This window comes from Aphidius gifuensis, linkage group LG4 (assembly GCF_014905175.1).
Source record: "Aphidius gifuensis isolate YNYX2018 linkage group LG4, ASM1490517v1, whole genome shotgun sequence".
Lineage (NCBI taxonomy): Eukaryota > Metazoa > Arthropoda > Insecta > Hymenoptera > Braconidae > Aphidius > Aphidius gifuensis.
In genome coordinates, this window is record NC_057791.1 from 22568730 (window position 1) to 22585868 (window position 17139).

The following is a 17139-nucleotide window of genomic DNA, read 5'->3' on the forward strand; positions in this document are numbered from 1 at the left end:
AATCACAATTATAATCACTTTTTTCAATTTCTTTTTTTGTTATTACATATTACTTGTTTTGTATTATTTTTTTTTTCTTTCATTTTTTTCTTATATTGTTATTGTTTTGGTACAGCTTTGAAGAATTGTTTTTATTTCATCTAAATTACCCTGAAATACAAATAAAATTATCATCTCGGGCCAATAATTATAACCGAGTGAATAATTTTTTTTTCTTTTCTCATTTGCATTCATGACTTGTTAAACTAATTTTTTATTAACTTATGTCTATTTTAATAATATAAATCAAACACAGTTAAATCACAAATAAATATACATTAACTGAAAATAATAATAATTCCACTAATTATTTATGTTTTTTTTTTAGTTACTTTGAAAATAGAAAGATATATAAAGAGAGCAGTACGAATAACCAACATCGATCAGTCTTAATATTGGATTATCCAATAATAATCACCTTAAGCATTGCAAAATATATAAATATACAAGAATAATAAATAATTATCCTTTATTTATCCCCTTCATATTTTTAATATGTTAAAAAATTGCAAATATTAATTTTTTGACAATTTATTAATTCGGCCTGTTTATTTTTATTTTTCTTTACTTGTTTATTACTTTGCTAGTTTTTTTTTTTTTTTTTGTTTATTAATATTATTTTTTTATTTTTTGCAAAACAGTTAAAAAAGAAAAAAAATATTTCACTTACGACTGACATTTTTTATAATTTATTTATTAATTTATTTAATTAATTACTGTACGCAGATATTTTTTTTTTAATTTTTTTAATAATGTTTTTATTTTGTTACCTAAATTTAATAATTGATTATTTTTATTATTACTTATTTTCTTTATTCATAAACATTAGTTGGCAAACATTTTTTTATTTATTATATTGAAATATTTCTATTTCTATTTTTTTTTTTTTTCTATTTCAAACAATTTTTTACTTTCTCTCTTAAAAAAACACTTCCATTTTTTTATGTTCACTTTACTGGAGTGTTTATTAAATTGTCCTTTTTTATTTCATTAATATATAATTGTTTATTATTATTATTAATTATTATTATCGTTATTTTAATTTAAGTAGGTCTATCTCAAACAAGACCCACAAATTCCTAGACCAAAAAAATAAAAATTAAAAAAAAAAGCAAACAATAATAATAATGATAATAATAATTAATATTTAAAAAAAAAAAAAAAAATTTTAATTAATTTTTTCTAATTTACAATCAATGCGACGAGTAACAATCATCAAGCATCAAAAGTCAACAAAATTGGTGCTAAAAAAAACAACATAAATATTCCTTTATGAATTTAAAAAGAAATAAAAAAAAAAAAAAAACTCAATAATAATTCTTATATTGATAAGAAAATTAATAACATTTTTTTTCTTCATTACGACATTAGTATAAAAAAAAAGTAATAATAATTAACTATACAATAATAATTATATCACGACATTTAAAATCAAATGAATTTGCACTTGAAAATTAAAGGAAAAACTCAAGAAAAAGTTAAAGAAAATTTCAAATAAATAAACAAAATGGAAATCACATTATTAAAATTAAATGAATATATTAATTTTCAGTATTGACAGGTTCTCTTGCATGATGAATTCTAACATGTTTATTATGATTTGATTTGGTACTACTTGATTTACCACAAATATGACATGTATAAGGACGTGCACCACTGTGAACACGTAAATGTTCTTTTAAATAATAAGAACGATGAAATGTTTTACTACAAACATTACATGTATATTGCTTATTTTCTTCATGTTCTTTAACATGTCTTAAACAATTATATTTTCTAATAAATTGTGCACCACAATAATTACATGTATATGGTCTAACATTTTTATGAGAATTCATATGTGCTGTAAAATCACTGTGACGATAAAATGCTGCTGAGCATTGATTACATTTAAATGGTTTTGTACTACGTGCAGCATGTGTCCATTTATGTAATTGTAAATTCCATTTTGTACTAAATGATTTTGAACATACTTGACATTCATATGGTTTTTCACCATTATGTACTCTCATATGTACAGCCAATGATGAACGTAAATAAATACATTTACATTCTGGACATTCAACATTTTCATTTTCACGTTCAGCATCAGGAACAAAACGTTTATTATGTGCACGTCTCATATGTCTTGTTAAACTAGCCATATGAATAAATTTTTCACTACAAAATGTACATGATTTTGGTTTTTCATCATGTGTTTCTTTATGCCATGCTAATTTTTTTTTAGTATGAAATACCTCACCACAATGACATATAAAATCTTTTAATTTTTTTTTAATATTTAAATGATGACGATTTTTATGTTGTGTTAAATTTGAATATCTTCTAAATGTTTCATTACATAAATTACATTTAACTGGTGCATTACCAGTATGTCCATTCATATGTTCATCAAGTTTTTGTTTTGTTAAAAATGCTTTATCACATACTGTACAAGGAAATGGTTTAATACCTAAATGACGTTTCATATGTAATTTAAAATTTTGTTTACGATAAAAATATTTACCACATTGTGCACATTCAAGTGGATGTTCTTTTAAATGTAAATTAAATGTAACAACTGATGGAAATTCTTCATTACATATTTGACATTTTGATATATCATGTAAACGTTTTGCAACTTCAGTATTATGTACACGTTTATTATGTATTTGTAATGAACGTTCAGATGTAAATTTTTGACTACACATTACACATGATATTTCAGCATTTTGTGGTATAATAATATCTGGTTTTTCATCATTGTCTTCATGTTTAGTATTATCAAGAATTAATAATTGTGACGATTGTAATGGATAATGTTGTTGTTGTTGTTGTTGCAACAGCAGCTGTTGTTGCTGTTGCTGCTGTTGTTGATACTGAAGTTGGTGTATTTGTTGTTGTTGCTGTTGTTGATAACATTGTTGTTCTTGTTGTTGAGGTGGTGGTTGCATTTGATGTAATAATGGTTGTCCTTGATTGGTATTTTGATTTGTATCAATACCACCAGGTACAAATATATCTTCAAATGCATTCATTCTTCTATCAAGTAATTTAATATCTTTACTATCATTTATTTCTAATGTACCTGAATTACTACTACTATTACTTGGTCCAGCTTCTTTGTGGACAGTTGTACTATGTACTCGACGTTCTTTTGGACAATCAAATATTTCATTACATTGTGAACATTTAAATGTACGTTGTTTTGTTGGTATTTTACGATCACCATCAAGAAATAAACTTGATGTAAAATGTCCAGCTAATGATCTACTATCCAATAATGGTACACCAGTTTCATTATCACTACCTTCTGATTCTTCCCAACTTTCACGTGCCATTAAATCATATGATGTTGACATACGTGATGATTCTTGTCCAACATATAACTGAAATTAAATTAAATTATTATTATTGCTATTATATTTATTTATTAGAAAAAAAAAAAAACAAGAAAATATTTTATTACCTGCCAAGCTGAATGTTCTGTACAACCATTACTTTCTTGTTCTGATAATTCACCTCTTGGTGGCATTGTTTCATCAGCTCTCATATTAACACTTTTAATTTCTTCATCAATACCAACACCACCACCACCTTCACTACTTGCCATTGATTGTTGACTTGTTGCACTTATTGCTTTTTGTGATGATTCACTTATAAATGTACTTGGTACTAATATTTGTAAACCATCAAATTCAAATACATTTGATAATGGACATGAGTGTGCATCTTCATTAATATTAAGAAGATCACTATTTGGTATATTATTTATTATTTTATTATTCATTGATTGAAAATTTTTTGTTTCATTACTTGTTGTTGGATTTGTTATATCAGATAAATCAAGTGGATCATGATTTTTATTCATTGATAATGATGATGGTGGTGTTGTTGTTGTTGTTATTGTTGTTGTTGATGATGTTGTTTTATTATTTGTTGATGATGACATTATATAATTATCAATTATTGATGATGATTGTTCTTGATTTGAATTTATTGTATTCAATTGTGGAAATGAACTAACATGTTCAGTTATAACTGATTGATAGACATTATCATTTTGTTTATTATTTATAATATTATTTGTTATTGTTGATGTTATTGTAGGTACTTTACGTCCAGTAGGATAATTTTTGTGTATATTTTTTTGTTTCATACGTATTTCTTCATCATCTTCGTCTTCATCATCTTCATCCTCATCGTCATCATCATCATCGTGATAAGTTTTAAATGTAACACGTTCAAATGATCTTGGTGGTGTTGTTGTTGATGATGATGTTGTTGATGGTGGTGTTATTACTGCTGCTGTTGCTGACGATGACGACGACGATGATTGATGATAATTATCTTTTAATAAATTTTTACGTCCACGTAAATTTTTTAAACCACTTATTGTTGTTGTTATTGTTGTTACTGGTGTATGTGATGATATTTTATTATTATCAATATCAAGCCTATTTGAATATGATTGTGTTGTTGATATTTCTCCAATTTCCATATCTTCTTCATCAAAATTATCAACAATACCTTTATCATCATCATCATCATCTTCATCATCAATATCTTCTGCTTCTTCATCGTCATCTTCATCATCCATTTCTTCATCTTCATCGTCAATCATTGTATTTGATTCAAATTCAACTGGATATAAATTATCACTTGAGCCATACTCTGATTTAGTACAATATGATTTTTTAAATTTATTATTATCTAATTGTGATGGTGATGATGGCAATGAACCACTACCTTTATTAATATATGTATAATTAAATACATCATCATCAATTTCACATAATTCATCATTAACTTCATCATGTATTTTTTTAATTTTCATTATTGTATAATTTTGTTTTGAATTTGTTGATTTATCATTATGATCGTCATTTAAATTATCTAGTTCAATTATTTTATTATCTGTTGTTTTAATAATACTTGTATTATTTATTATATTTTCAATATTATTAATATTTTGTCTTGTTAATTTTCTTTTTTTTAATAAATTTATATTATTATTTTTTTTTAATTTAAAATAATCAGGAATTAATCTTTCTTGTTCTAATTGTTCATAATTATATTCTTCTTCTTCATTATCATTAATTTCTTCAAGTATTTCTTCATTATCATTGCCAATATGTTCAACATCTTCTTCAATTGTTTCATGAATTGTTGAATTTTTATTATTTATTGTTTGACAATCATCATTTGTAAATACATTTTCTTCACATTGTTGTAATTCATTTAATCTGTGATCTGTACTGTCTTCATGAACACCACCATCATCATCATCATTATTATCATCAATAACATCATTATGATGATTATTGTCATCATCATCATCATCATCTTCGTCTTCTATATGTGGTAAAATACTCTCTGGTTTACTTTGTTGTGATGAAATATTATTATCAATAATTTGTTGATTATCATTATTTTGTAATTGTTGACACCTATCTCTTATTTCTAATTTTTCATGATCATCTTCATCATTATTATTTTGTCTAATTTCATCAACAATTATATTTGTTTCTATTTCTTCACTAATTATTTGTTGTTCTATTTGTGATACAGTCAACAATGTATTATCAACAATAATCGTTGATGATTCATCACTTGTTACATTTAATATTCTACTACTACTATTATTATCAGCACCATTATTACTATTACCTTGACAATTATTATTATCATCATCTTCATCATCATCATCATCACGTATTTCTGGCAATATTTGTTCAACACTATTATTATTATTACTATTATTATTTATAGTTGATGTTATTGATGATGATGTTGCTGTCGTTGTCGTAGTTGTTGTTGTTATTGATGTTGATGATAATAACAATGATGGTGATGGATCATTTCTATTTATTGTTGTATCATTTGTAAGATTAATTGATTTTATTCTAGTGGCTGCTGCTGCAGCTACTACTGTTGTTGTTGCTGCTGCTGTTGTTGTTGCTGTTGCTGCTGTTGTTGTTGATGGTGGTGGTAATTGTGGTTGTAATGTTGTTACTGGTGATAACATTTGTACAGCTGGTACTTGTTGTTGTTGATACATACTATATGGATTATACAGCATTTGCATCATTTGATTTGGTTGTGGTGGTGGTGCCATGGCATATTGTGGTATCATCATTGTACCATTATTAACAAATTGTTGATAACTAAATGATGCAAATTGTGGTGACATCATTGGATTTATTGGTGGATATTCAAATACAGGTCCAATTGGATATGGTGATTGTGATGGAATGTGATTTGCTTGTCCAGTTATTTGTGGTGATTGATTATGATGATGATGATGATGATGTGATTGTGGTGTTGTTGGTAATATTTGTGGACTAATTTGATGTGATGTTATTATTTGTGATGATTGTGATAATGTTGTTGATGATGCTGTTGTTGTATTTGTTATTGTTGATGGTGATGTTGGTGTTGATAATGTTGATATTGGTGATGATGATGATTGTGGTGGTATTGATGATGAGGAGGATGATGGTAGGGATAGTAATGATAATGAATTTGTATTTGTACCACTTGCAGCTTTAATAAGTGCATCAATAACTTGCTCCTTTGGATGAGTATTGAGATGCCTCTGGAGGCTGATGCCCTCACGAAGATAAAGTGTGCAGACAGGACAGGCAACTGCCCCACCGGTATCCGACGTCACATTGAGATCCATTCTGTATAGATTATATTATTTTTTTTTAATATCACTTTTGACGTTTATCAATTTATTTATTTACTACTAATGTGTTTTTATTTATTTTTTTTTTTGAATTCTTTTTAATTTCTTACCTTATTTTTTATTTATTATCTTGCTCTATATATCTTATCACACCTAAAAAACAATTTGGAGCTATTTATTTATTAATTGTACTCCTAGCGCACACACACAATTTTTTTTTTTTTATTATAATTCAGTCCTCCAACTTCGATCCAACAAGCCACTGCCTTTGTCAGAGAGTGCTCCTTCTCTTCTTCCTCCTCTGCCACTGTCGTTGCCTCCTGCCTTTTCTCTCTATATATCTCAATATGTATACCTATGTATATCTGTCTTTTACACACTACACTCTCTCTCGCTATTTTTTTTTTTTATTCTTCTTTTCTTATCTCACTTATTTTATTATTATTCCTCTTCTTCTTTATCTCACTTTCTCACAGATTTTTTTTTGGTAATTATTACCTTTTACTTTTTTATAATAACAACAACACTAACAATTAAAAAAAAAAGCCTTATTTTCACAATTTTTTAACACTTTTAATCACTTTTTAATAATAATAATAATTATTATAATGATGATGATAATAATAATAATGTGTGTTAGGGGGCTGTTAGGGCCCTATCAGGCCTTCGAGCAAGGCCTTACACGACGATGACTCGTTAGTGAGAAATCAACGGTGTCTTGTGCCCCAAAAATATCGACGTCCATGGCTGCTTGTCGTCTGCTGCTGCTGCTGGTGCTTTTCTTGCTTGCTTTGATGGCTGTTTCGTTGGTTGGTTAGTTGGTTGATCGGTCGGTTGGCTGGTTCAGATGTGATGTATGTCTATCAACTTTTTTGTTTTTTCTTTTTAAATACAAATAAAACTTGTATTGTTATTTCATAAAAATAATGAGCAATTGTTGCAAGGTGATTAATTGATGAACATTGTGATGATAAAAATTTTTTTTTTGATGATTATCAAAACCTTGTTTTAGTGTCACAAACATGTACACACAAGACACAACTTGATCACAAATAATACACACGCTACCCTTTTTCTCTCTCTCTCTCTCTCTTTTTCTCTTTCATTTATCTCACTCTCTTTTAAACTCAGAACATTCACACCAACATATGTATATACAATTGTGTAAACTAATACACATGAATATTTTTTTTTTTATTTATTTTTTGTATATAAATGTGTATCTTTTGGTTTAGCGAGACGAGTCACTAGGAGGGGGCCTGTCTCCACATACAAATCGATATCCTGTTAAATCGCCAGCAGCAGCCACCCCTGCTGATGCCTGATGCTACACTAGATTCTCTCCTTTTTTTTATTTTTATTTGATACATATACACCTATATTTCTTTTTATCTTTTTTATTGTCTGTATTTTTATGTACCTTTTTCATACATATATTTTATACCTAGGCTTTTTTTTTTTTTATGCAGACACCTTTGTGGCAGGTCAAAAAACTTTTCTTGTTTTTTTTTTTTTTTTAGTTTTTTTTGAGTACGTAAATATATGTCAACTAAATTTATTATTTATTCATTTTTTTTTCTATTATTTATCACACAATCAACACAATTATTACAACTTTTTAACGATATTTATTTCACAAACATCACGGCGTCCATTCAGTCAATTTACTTTTTACTCAAATTTTTTTTTTTTCACTGTATTTATTCATGTGTTTTATGTATTAATGTGTGAATCAAAAAATTAAAAAAAAAAAAAAAAAAACAACTGTGTGCATCGAGACAACGACCTTCGATTATTATGTTTTTTTTTTTTTAATAATTATTTTTTGCATTCAGACACTGAGATAAATGACTTGTTTATTTTTTATTTTTTTGGTTACTCAACAATATTTTATTTATTTAAAAAAATATATTAATTTATACAATGGATATATTTGACATCAAGCACAAACACAGAACACACCAGTCACCAAGCGATATTCTCCTCAGCTGGGAATAAAAGCAATTATATTTTTGTTTTTTTTTTTTTTAATAAAAAAAAAGAAAATAATAAAAAAAATATTGAGGCATTGAGAAAATTTCTTTTGGAGTGTTTTCAAGCATGACGATGCTAGCGACAAGGTTTACCAAGTGGTAGACTTAATAATTATTTATTTTACACACACTAATATATTTTTTTTTTAATATTTCTGTATATGTATACACAATTGTTTATGTTTTTTATTTACTTGTGTTTGTGACGGCCATGTTGTATCCGCCATTTTGAGATGACATGAAATTTTACAAACTTTTTTCTGCTTTTTTATGATAAATTTATTTAAAATAATATTTATAATTAATAGATATTATTTTAAATAATTTTTTTTCAATATTTAAAATTTTATTTTATGTTTGTAATGATTATTGGGTCATTTATGGATCTATAAAATTTGTCCTTGTTCCAGTTTTTTTTGACATTTTTAATTTTTTATCATATTTCCCTCTCACTTTTTTAAAAAAGCGACATCTTTTAGTCAATTTTATATTGTTGCTTATCATTATTTTTTATTTTCCCAGATAACCACCTACCAGTAATCTACTGTAATATTATATACAATTATATATATATATATATATAGATATATAAAAATAATCAATATTCAATATACAAGAAATCGGTTCATTCCACTTTCCAAGTAGATTCCACTTTTGTTCCATAATTTATAAACTTAACCTAAAAATTAATTGTTAAAATATCATAGGCTGATAAACATTGTTGTATACATATATATACACGTGGCGTCAATATAATATAATAGCTCAAGTAAATTAACAATCTTTAACAAATTAATAATTGATTATTAATAAATAATATTAATTTAATAATAAATAACATAATCAGTGTATTAAAAATAATATTAAATATCTAATTTTATATTTAACAACAAACTGTCGATATTTAATTTGTTTAATAATTAATAATAAATTACAGAATGGAAGGAAAAGTAAATGAAAGTATTAAAAAAAAAAAAAATACCAAACAAGACAGAACAATATATTTACGTTTTCCAAAACGTATTACTGATATTGATGAAGTACGTAATTTGATAACTGGTGATGCAAATATTAAATTACGAAGACAAGCATCAAGACATTGTCATGTTATATTTCCTAAAATGGAACAAAAAATAAACAATATGAAATCAATAAAGGCTAAATCAAAAGAAAATAATTTACGTATTGTTGTATCTGGTGCTAAACCAAATCCGAAAATTCAACAATCATCTGATAATGATGAGCCAGTTAATAAAGACAAAAAAGTTACAACAACAAAAGCTAAAGATAATGAAACAAATGTGGATAAACAAGTTAAACAAAAAAAAACTAAGCCTAAATTATCTAAAGCAAAAAAACGAGCGTAATTATCCTATTTTTATAAATTTATTTTAGTAAATAATCATTTACAAAAGTTAATTTGTTTTTTTGTTTTTTGTGTTACAGAATAATTGTACGTGGAATTTCAAAAGACACACCCTTGGCATTAGTCGAAGAAGCATTTCCAGATTGTAAAACTTGTGCATATATAAAAGATGAAGTAGTTTCAGGGTAAGGCTAATTATTTATTGATAAATTATATTGTTTATTTTTGATATTAATATGTTAATTTATTTCAACAGAGTTCCAGGTGGTATTGGTAAACGAGCAGTTGTAAAATTCAACACAGCTCAAGTTGCAGCTGAATATTTAACTAAAAAACGTACTTGGCCATTAATAAATGGACAAGAAATTGAAATAAAACAAGATCTAAGAAAGAAAACTAATGCTGCTAAACAAAGAAAATTGTCTGGTCTTAAATCTAATGATGATGAAACAAATAATACAAATATTATGCAATTAAAAAAAAAGAATATTAATGATGTAAAAGTTGAGGTAGATGGTACATCATCTAATGCTGTTGTAAAAATGGAGCTTCAAAGTGATAACGATGATACTGTTGCTGGAAAACTTTCCAAGAAAGAGAAAAAAAAAATTGAATAAACTTATGATTAATTAAAAATTTAAACAATAATTAATATTAAACAAAATATTCAATAAAATAATCATGAAAAAAAAAAAAAAATTAAAACCCACTGTGAAAACTTTTTAATCATTCAATATTATAATTAATAAATTAACCTTAAATTAAATAATTGAATTGAATTATTTAAATTATTCATTAATATTTTCCTGATATACCTATAATAAGAAAAATAGATTTAATTCTATTTTGTTTCTTATTAATTTATTAATAAATTATTTTTTATTAATTAATTGATAATTATTTTTCAAAAATACCTACATTATCAGCCTCAAATACATACATACCAAACTCCCTCATACATACGTACCAAACTCCCTTTTTTTTTAATTTTCCCCCGTGGATTATTTAATTAAATATCCACCTCCACCCGCGATAAATCGAGCGATACATAACCTTAATTTACATTTTCTTACGTGTCGGTTTTTTTTTTTTTTTCAACACAAATAATCAGCTTCAATTTTCTGTCGTATCATTATACTATATCGATTACTGTCATTTTGTTTTGTTGTTTATATTTTAATTTGTTGTGTTAAAAGTTTAGACTTATATCAATCAATCAAACATGGATAAAAATATTGATCAGCTGTCTTTACAAGGTTTGATATTATTTTTAAATAAAAAAAAAAACAAAAATATTAATGAATATTTTTTTTGTTCTATAATTTGGAGTAATGAGGACATTGTTGTAATTATAAATAATTAAAATTTCAGAGGCTAAAGACTTGCTACGTAAATGGCGAGAAAATTCAGAACGTAAAAGTCGTGAAATTATTGACATTTGGGAAAATGTTTTGGTTGCTAATGCAGAAAAACTTGGCAATGAAAGTAGGAAAATTAATTAATTAATTAATTATAAACAAATTAATATGATAATAATAATGTATATTGTTTTTTTTTTTTTGATTATAGAATTATTGATATTTGAGCAAGTTTGTGTTGCTGCACTTGATTGTAATCGTCGTTGGGCTGAATATTTGATAAAAGAATTAATGAAAGAATTTCCAGGTAGTTTAAGAGTACATAAATATCATGCAATGAATCTCGAAGCATTAGAAATGTATGATGAGGCATTAGAAGTACTTGATTCAATTATTAAAAGAGATGAAACAAATGCTGCACCAAGAAAACGTAAAATTGCAATATTAAAAGCTAAAGGTAAAAATACTGAAGCAATTAATGAGTTAACTGAGTATTTAAAAATGTAAGTAAATTTATTAATTAATATTTAATTAATATTTTTATTATTATGAGTGTTAAATGTATTTTTTTTTTATTATTAAAAGGTTCATGAGTGATCAAGAAGCTTGGCATGAACTTTGTGATTTATATTTACAAGAACAAGAATATGCAAAAGCATCATTTTGCATGGAAGAATTGATACTTCATAATCCACACAGCCATTTAATATTTCAACGTTATGCTGAAATTAAATATACACAAGGTGGTGCTGATAATATGGAAACAGCTAAGACATATTTTGCACAAGCTGCCAAGCTAAATCCAAATAATATCAGAGCTCTTTATGGATTATTATTGGTAATTTAAATAATAATTTTTCAAATTAAATTATTAACAATTAAATTAAATAAATGTTATAATTATTTTCAGACTGCAAATAATATCGCTAATTCATCAAAGTGTCCAGCATCGAAAAAAAAAGATGCAATCAAATTGAGTGAATGGGCAGCAGCTAATATTGAAAAACAATATAAATCTAAAACTGATAATTCTGATGTTAATTGTATTCAAGAATTTTTAGAACAATTAACCATTGAAGCTTGAATAATATTTATAAAATTATTGATACTAGTCTAATTGATAAATAACATAATTATTATTGTTAATTTCATTTATTTAAATGAATATATAAAAATTAAAAAATTTATTGTGTATTGTCTTTATGACTACACTTGATAATTTTTTTTTTTTTCTTTTAAATAATAAGCCACAATTTAATGTCAAAAAAACGTCCAGATCAAATTATTTTTTTTTGTCACACATTCCTTGAATTCATCAAAAATTTACTAACAAAAGTATCAATCATTTTATTAATTAAATAAATTTATAACTAATTGAGCATAAAATAAATGAAAAAAAAATCTTTTTTTAATTGTTTAAAAATAAATTGTTGTAATTCACTATGAACAAAAAGTTATTATAAAATAAAAAATACAAATTAAATTGTTTTTTTTATTGTAAAAAGAAAGAAACAGAACAATTTATCTTTCAGTACTTTCAGTTTTTTCACGACATCTTTGTTCCCAGTCAGCTTTATTTTTTGCACGTTCAGCATTTTGTCTAGCTCTTTTTTCACGACGTGTTTCATCTCTAAGTGCAAAATACATTTCTCGAAAATCAAGAATATTCGTGGAATCCATGACATCACAATTTTTTGGTTCACGAATTTTAATATAAGTTAGTAATCTTCTACTTGCATGATTACTAAGAACTTGTTCAGAATTTGCTGTTAATTTCATGCAAGGATGTATTGGCAATTGATCAGGTGAATAGTTATCCCTAAAAAAAATCATAAACAATAAATAATCATCATTAATTTCGAGGTATTTCAAAATATTACCTGTAAACAGGAAACCAACAAACTAATCTTCCATTAATCTCCAAATGTTGTGCTGCAAAATTAAATATATCCTTAAACATATGAGGCAAATTATAATCAATTTTCGATGGTATATGAGTTGCTGCTTGATGTTCATCAATTTGAGGATTTAATTTTGCACTTCCTACACGTTCAGTTGCTTCTCTAACACCATAAGGAGCTAAAAAAAATTAAAATAAATTACTCATAATTACATTCGACAATATTAAAAAATTATTAATAATATACTTTAATTTAATTTATATTACGATCTGTTATTATTGCATCTACTCGCATTCCTGGTCTCCATAATGGTCTTGAAAAATCAGCAACAACAACGTCAATGTACTGTGATTCTTTACCATATTGTTTCATGTTTGCAGCAACACTCTCATCACTACTTCTCTTCTACAGTTGAAATAAAAATTAATATAATTATATGAATTACATATTGTATTATAATATTTACCTTTTGATTTATTCTTGTGGGTCTTGTACGAGCATGTAACATCATATAATCAATATCATTTCCCATGATAAATCCACCAAATTGTGATGCAGCTACTAGCAATGATCCAGTACCAACAAATGGATCCAATATTATATCACCATTTTTAACTTGAGCTTGATTAGCCATCATCAATGACAATTGTGGATCCATTGATGTTGTACCAATGAATTTTCTTGTTTTTAATGATAATTTTTGTATCAATTCTCTTTGACCATTTGCAATCTAAACAATTGAAATATTTATTTAATTTTTTTTTTGATAATTTATTTTTTTTATATATTTATTTACCCAACGACCAAAAAAATATTCTTGTGGTTCTTTTGATATGTTATTTGGCTCCATTCCATAGTGCTCAATGTAGTATAATGTTGTATCAGGATCTGTCAATTTAACTGGACCATCAAGAGGTAAATAACTAAAACTCTAAAATGACAGATTAAATATTTTTTCCATTATTGTTTGTTGATATTTTTTTGTTTAGATAAATTTACCTCAATTCTGTCAATTTTTTCTTTTTGTGTAATATGACCACAAAATGTTTCAACAATAATTTTAAATGATTTACCATTTCCAATATGTTCATTTAATTTTTCTTTTGGTAATTTTTTTAATGTATCATGAAGAATATTTGACTGATTTTCACGAGCCCATATTTCAATACAAAATCTCAGTGACACTGATCTACTAGCAATTCTTCTAATTGTTGATTCAGAATTTGTCTCAACAATCCAATAAGGCTAATAAATATAAAAACAATATTTTAGATATTTTATTTATCTGCTTAATCATATGAAAAAAATTATTTCTTACATGATTTGGTGATTGTTCAATGGTTTTTAATATTGCTGGTGATATTTTAAAAACATTAAGTATCGATTCAATTTCCTGAAAAATTAATAAACAAATAAAAATAACCAATAAACAATTAATGCTTATTTAAATTAAAATAATTATTTATATTTTTTATTTATTTAAACTTACAGGAGCACGAAATTCAACGTGTTCATGAGCAAACCAAAGTAAAAATTTTCTCATTTGTTTATTCATTTTTTGTTTGTTTTTTAATTAATTTTATAAACAATTTGGAGCATATAATTATTAATCATACACGTGGTTTAATACAAAAACATTGCAGGTATGACAGAATATATTTTTTAAAATTATTATTATTATTTTTTTTTCCAAATAAATTAAATAAATAGATGGCAGCTTATCAATGTTCCCATTGTTATTTTCACCTGAAAAAAAGGGGGTAAATTTCTATTGTTATTTCTTGGAAATTCTAATCAATTCTAATTATCATCAAGTATTATTTTCCAGCATGTTATTTTATTGGTTAATTTTTTTATTTTATTTACTCCAAAAAATATTGCTCCAATTTGAATTTAAATAAACAAAAAAATATCAAACTTGTTTTTCTAAATTTATAAACAATATAAATGATGAAAAAATATATATTTAAAATTATAAATAATAAGGTTAAAAAACACATTAATATATTAATATAAAATTTAATTTTTATTATTCAATTATTGTGTTATAAAAGTAGTTTATTTCAATTGTTTTTTTGAATGTTAAAAATTTTTATGAGTAAGCGTATTAATCGACTATTGTTTCGTCTTCTTGAACGGTTATAACCATATCTTCATCTGATGTTGTACTTTCATCATCATCATCATCGTCATCTTCATCATCATTATCATCATCATCATGCTCGTCACTCACGTTATGTTCTTCTTCATCTTCATCATCATCATCATCATCACCAGTTTCCACTTTTTCGTCTTCAGGCTCTTGAGGAATCACATCATAATCTTCGTCTTTAGGCTCTTGAGGAGTACCATATTCTTCACCGTCATCAATATAACTGTCCTCAGCTCCTTCTGAACGATCAACATTTTCTGGTTTTTTAAAATCAATATTATTTTCTAATAGCCATTTGTTATTAGCTGCAGTAGCTTCAGCCAATGTTGGTAATTCATTTGGAAATATAATATTATTTTTAATAACACGATACTTCCAATCATAAATACGATTAATTAAATTTCTCCAACGATTAAGAACTTTAAATTCAATCAATGATTTTGATATAAATTTATAATTCCATAACTCATCATTTGAATATATATTAACCATGATCCAATTTAATCTACTACTTATAATTTCAGCTTCATTAATAATTTTTTGATTATCAATTTGATGATTATTATTGCTACTATCAGCATCATCATCTTTAAATAAATATTTAACAATAAGATAAGTTGCATTTTTTTGTAATTGGATGATATCTGAATCAATGATTTCATTCCAGCCACCTTCCATTGAATCAGCCATGCGTATTTCAAGCAACACCTGTTGTCTCAATGTTTCAGCCTCACTTATTAAACTGTCTAAATTAACATTATTATTTGAATTAAATATATCCAGTTGAAATGTTTCCAGGGGTTCAATTGTTGTTAATTTTGTGTCATTATTAACAATTACATCATCATTTTTTGTCTTTGTGTTAAAAAAATTTTTAGCTACATCTAAATCATCAATTGATCTAGTGCTTACTAATATAATTGCTCCAATAAATAGGATCAATAAATTTACATAAATTATCACCTTAATAATTTTTCCACATAATTTTTTAGGCTTTTTTTCATCTTGAATTCCTCCTCCTTTTTCCAAAAATGTATATAATTCTAAATAAAAATAAAAAAATAATAATAATATAATTTTTATATAAATTAATTAATAATAAATAATTAAATAATTATTATTTTTAATACTTACGATTATTTAATGATTGAGTTTTCATAATGCAGTCTTTCATAACTTTTTAAAAAAAATTTTTTTTTTAAATAGTTTTTCACTTGACACAAGGTATTTTTTGTTGTTTAACAATTTATTAATTATTGATTGATAATTTATTTAAATAATTGTAATACATGAGTTGAGGAAAAAAAATTAGTTTTTCCAGAGTGGTTATAAAATTTTTCAACCCCTGTGGATTTATTGAAAAGTGTTAAGCAGGTACAAACAGGTAAAATGAAAAAAAAAAAAGAAAAGGTAAACTCTTTAGTGCTCTTTAGTGAGAATCTAAAATGCTAAAATGAAAGAGGGGAGAAACAGGGAGAAGGGAAAAGTGCATTGAATATATATATTTTTGAGAAAGCATACTCAAAAAGAGGTCCAAACTCAGGGCCGGTTTACATTTTCTTTCTCTCATCTCTCTCAAATCTCAATGATCTCAATCGTCTCAATCGTCTCAAACATTGA

The 17139-nt window shown here is 25.4% G+C and overlaps 5 protein-coding genes across 6 annotated transcripts; 2 read left to right on the forward strand and 3 right to left on the reverse strand.

Annotated features, from left to right (window-relative positions):
- Positions 1-586: 586 nt before the first annotated feature.
- LOC122855730 (GATA zinc finger domain-containing protein 14-like) lies at positions 587-8872 on the reverse strand. Its single transcript, XM_044157293.1, has 3 exons — positions 6820-8872; positions 3488-6704; positions 587-3407 (listed from the first exon to the last, which is right to left on the reverse strand). Exons 2-3 carry the CDS (start codon positions 6701-6703, stop codon positions 1581-1583), a joined length of 5043 nt encoding a protein of 1680 aa, XP_044013228.1. The 5' UTR covers position 6704; positions 6820-8872; the 3' UTR covers positions 587-1580.
- Positions 8873-9272: 400 nt separating this feature from the next.
- LOC122855732 lies at positions 9273-10882 on the forward strand. 2 transcript variants are annotated; one of them, XM_044157297.1, is made up of 4 exons: positions 9273-9288; positions 9680-10105; positions 10189-10293; positions 10365-10780. In XM_044157297.1, the coding sequence occupies exons 2-4, from the start codon at positions 9681-9683 to the stop codon at positions 10723-10725; spliced, it is 891 nt and encodes a 296-aa protein (XP_044013232.1). In that variant the 5' UTR covers positions 9273-9288; position 9680; the 3' UTR covers positions 10726-10780. The 2 variants fall into 2 exon arrangements, with proteins under 2 accessions (XP_044013232.1, XP_044013231.1); XM_044157296.1 differs by lacking the exon at positions 9273-9288 and adding an exon at positions 9352-9511 and having other exon boundaries at positions 10365-10882.
- A 233-nt stretch (positions 10883-11115) lies between these two features.
- Positions 11116-12949, forward strand: LOC122855736 (ER membrane protein complex subunit 2-like). Its single transcript, XM_044157304.1, has 5 exons — positions 11116-11364; positions 11480-11593; positions 11678-11969; positions 12052-12304; positions 12377-12949. Exons 1-5 carry the CDS (start codon positions 11331-11333, stop codon positions 12548-12550), a joined length of 867 nt encoding a protein of 288 aa, XP_044013239.1. The 5' UTR covers positions 11116-11330; the 3' UTR covers positions 12551-12949.
- Positions 12916-14950, reverse strand: LOC122855737 (tRNA (guanine(10)-N2)-methyltransferase homolog). Its single transcript, XM_044157305.1, has 8 exons — positions 14857-14950; positions 14686-14760; positions 14367-14612; positions 14164-14298; positions 13834-14097; positions 13634-13772; positions 13347-13545; positions 12916-13285 (listed from the first exon to the last, which is right to left on the reverse strand). Exons 1-8 carry the CDS (start codon positions 14920-14922, stop codon positions 12988-12990), a joined length of 1422 nt encoding a protein of 473 aa, XP_044013240.1. The 5' UTR covers positions 14923-14950; the 3' UTR covers positions 12916-12987.
- A 440-nt stretch (positions 14951-15390) lies between these two features.
- LOC122855738 (glutamic acid-rich protein-like) lies at positions 15391-16984 on the reverse strand. Its single transcript, XM_044157306.1, has 2 exons — positions 16654-16984; positions 15391-16562 (listed from the first exon to the last, which is right to left on the reverse strand). Exons 1-2 carry the CDS (start codon positions 16691-16693, stop codon positions 15475-15477), a joined length of 1128 nt encoding a protein of 375 aa, XP_044013241.1. The 5' UTR covers positions 16694-16984; the 3' UTR covers positions 15391-15474.
- Positions 16985-17139: the final 155 nt, after the last annotated feature.

Excerpts from the sequence above, each read along its gene's own strand:
- LOC122855738 (XM_044157306.1), bottom strand. The coding sequence starts at position 16,693 with ATGAAAGACTGCATTATGAAAACTCAATCATTAAATAATC. Across the intron at positions 16,563-16,653 it reads AACTCAATCATTAAATAATC|AATTATATACATTTTTGGAA; the intron begins GTAAGTATTAAA and ends ATTTTTATTTAG.
- LOC122855732 (XM_044157297.1), top strand. The coding sequence starts at position 9,681 with ATGGAAGGAAAAGTAAATGAAAGTATTAAAAAAAAAAAAAATACCAAA. Across the intron at positions 10,106-10,188 it reads TCTAAAGCAAAAAAACGAGC|AATAATTGTACGTGGAATTT; the intron begins GTAATTATCCTA and ends TTTGTGTTACAG. Across the intron at positions 10,294-10,364 it reads AAAGATGAAGTAGTTTCAGG|AGTTCCAGGTGGTATTGGTA; the intron begins GTAAGGCTAATT and ends TTATTTCAACAG.
- LOC122855736 (XM_044157304.1), top strand. The coding sequence starts at position 11,331 with ATGGATAAAAATATTGATCAGCTGTCTTTACAAG. Across the intron at positions 11,365-11,479 it reads TGATCAGCTGTCTTTACAAG|AGGCTAAAGACTTGCTACGT; the intron begins GTTTGATATTAT and ends TTAAAATTTCAG. Across the intron at positions 11,970-12,051 it reads TTAACTGAGTATTTAAAAAT|GTTCATGAGTGATCAAGAAG; the intron begins GTAAGTAAATTT and ends TATTATTAAAAG.
- LOC122855730 (XM_044157293.1), bottom strand. The coding sequence starts at position 6,703 with ATGGATCTCAATGTGACGTCGGATACCGGTGGGGCAGTTGCCTGTCCT. Across the intron at positions 3,408-3,487 it reads CAGAACATTCAGCTTGGCAG|TTATATGTTGGACAAGAATC; the intron begins GTAATAAAATAT and ends ATTTAATTTCAG.
- LOC122855737 (XM_044157305.1), bottom strand. The coding sequence starts at position 14,922 with ATGAATAAACAAATGAGAAAATTTTTACTTTGGTTTGCTCATGAACAC. Across the intron at positions 14,613-14,685 it reads TTGAACAATCACCAAATCAT|CCTTATTGGATTGTTGAGAC; the intron begins GTAAGAAATAAT and ends TATATTTATTAG. Across the intron at positions 14,299-14,366 it reads AAAAAATTGACAGAATTGAG|AGTTTTAGTTATTTACCTCT; the intron begins GTAAATTTATCT and ends CTGTCATTTTAG.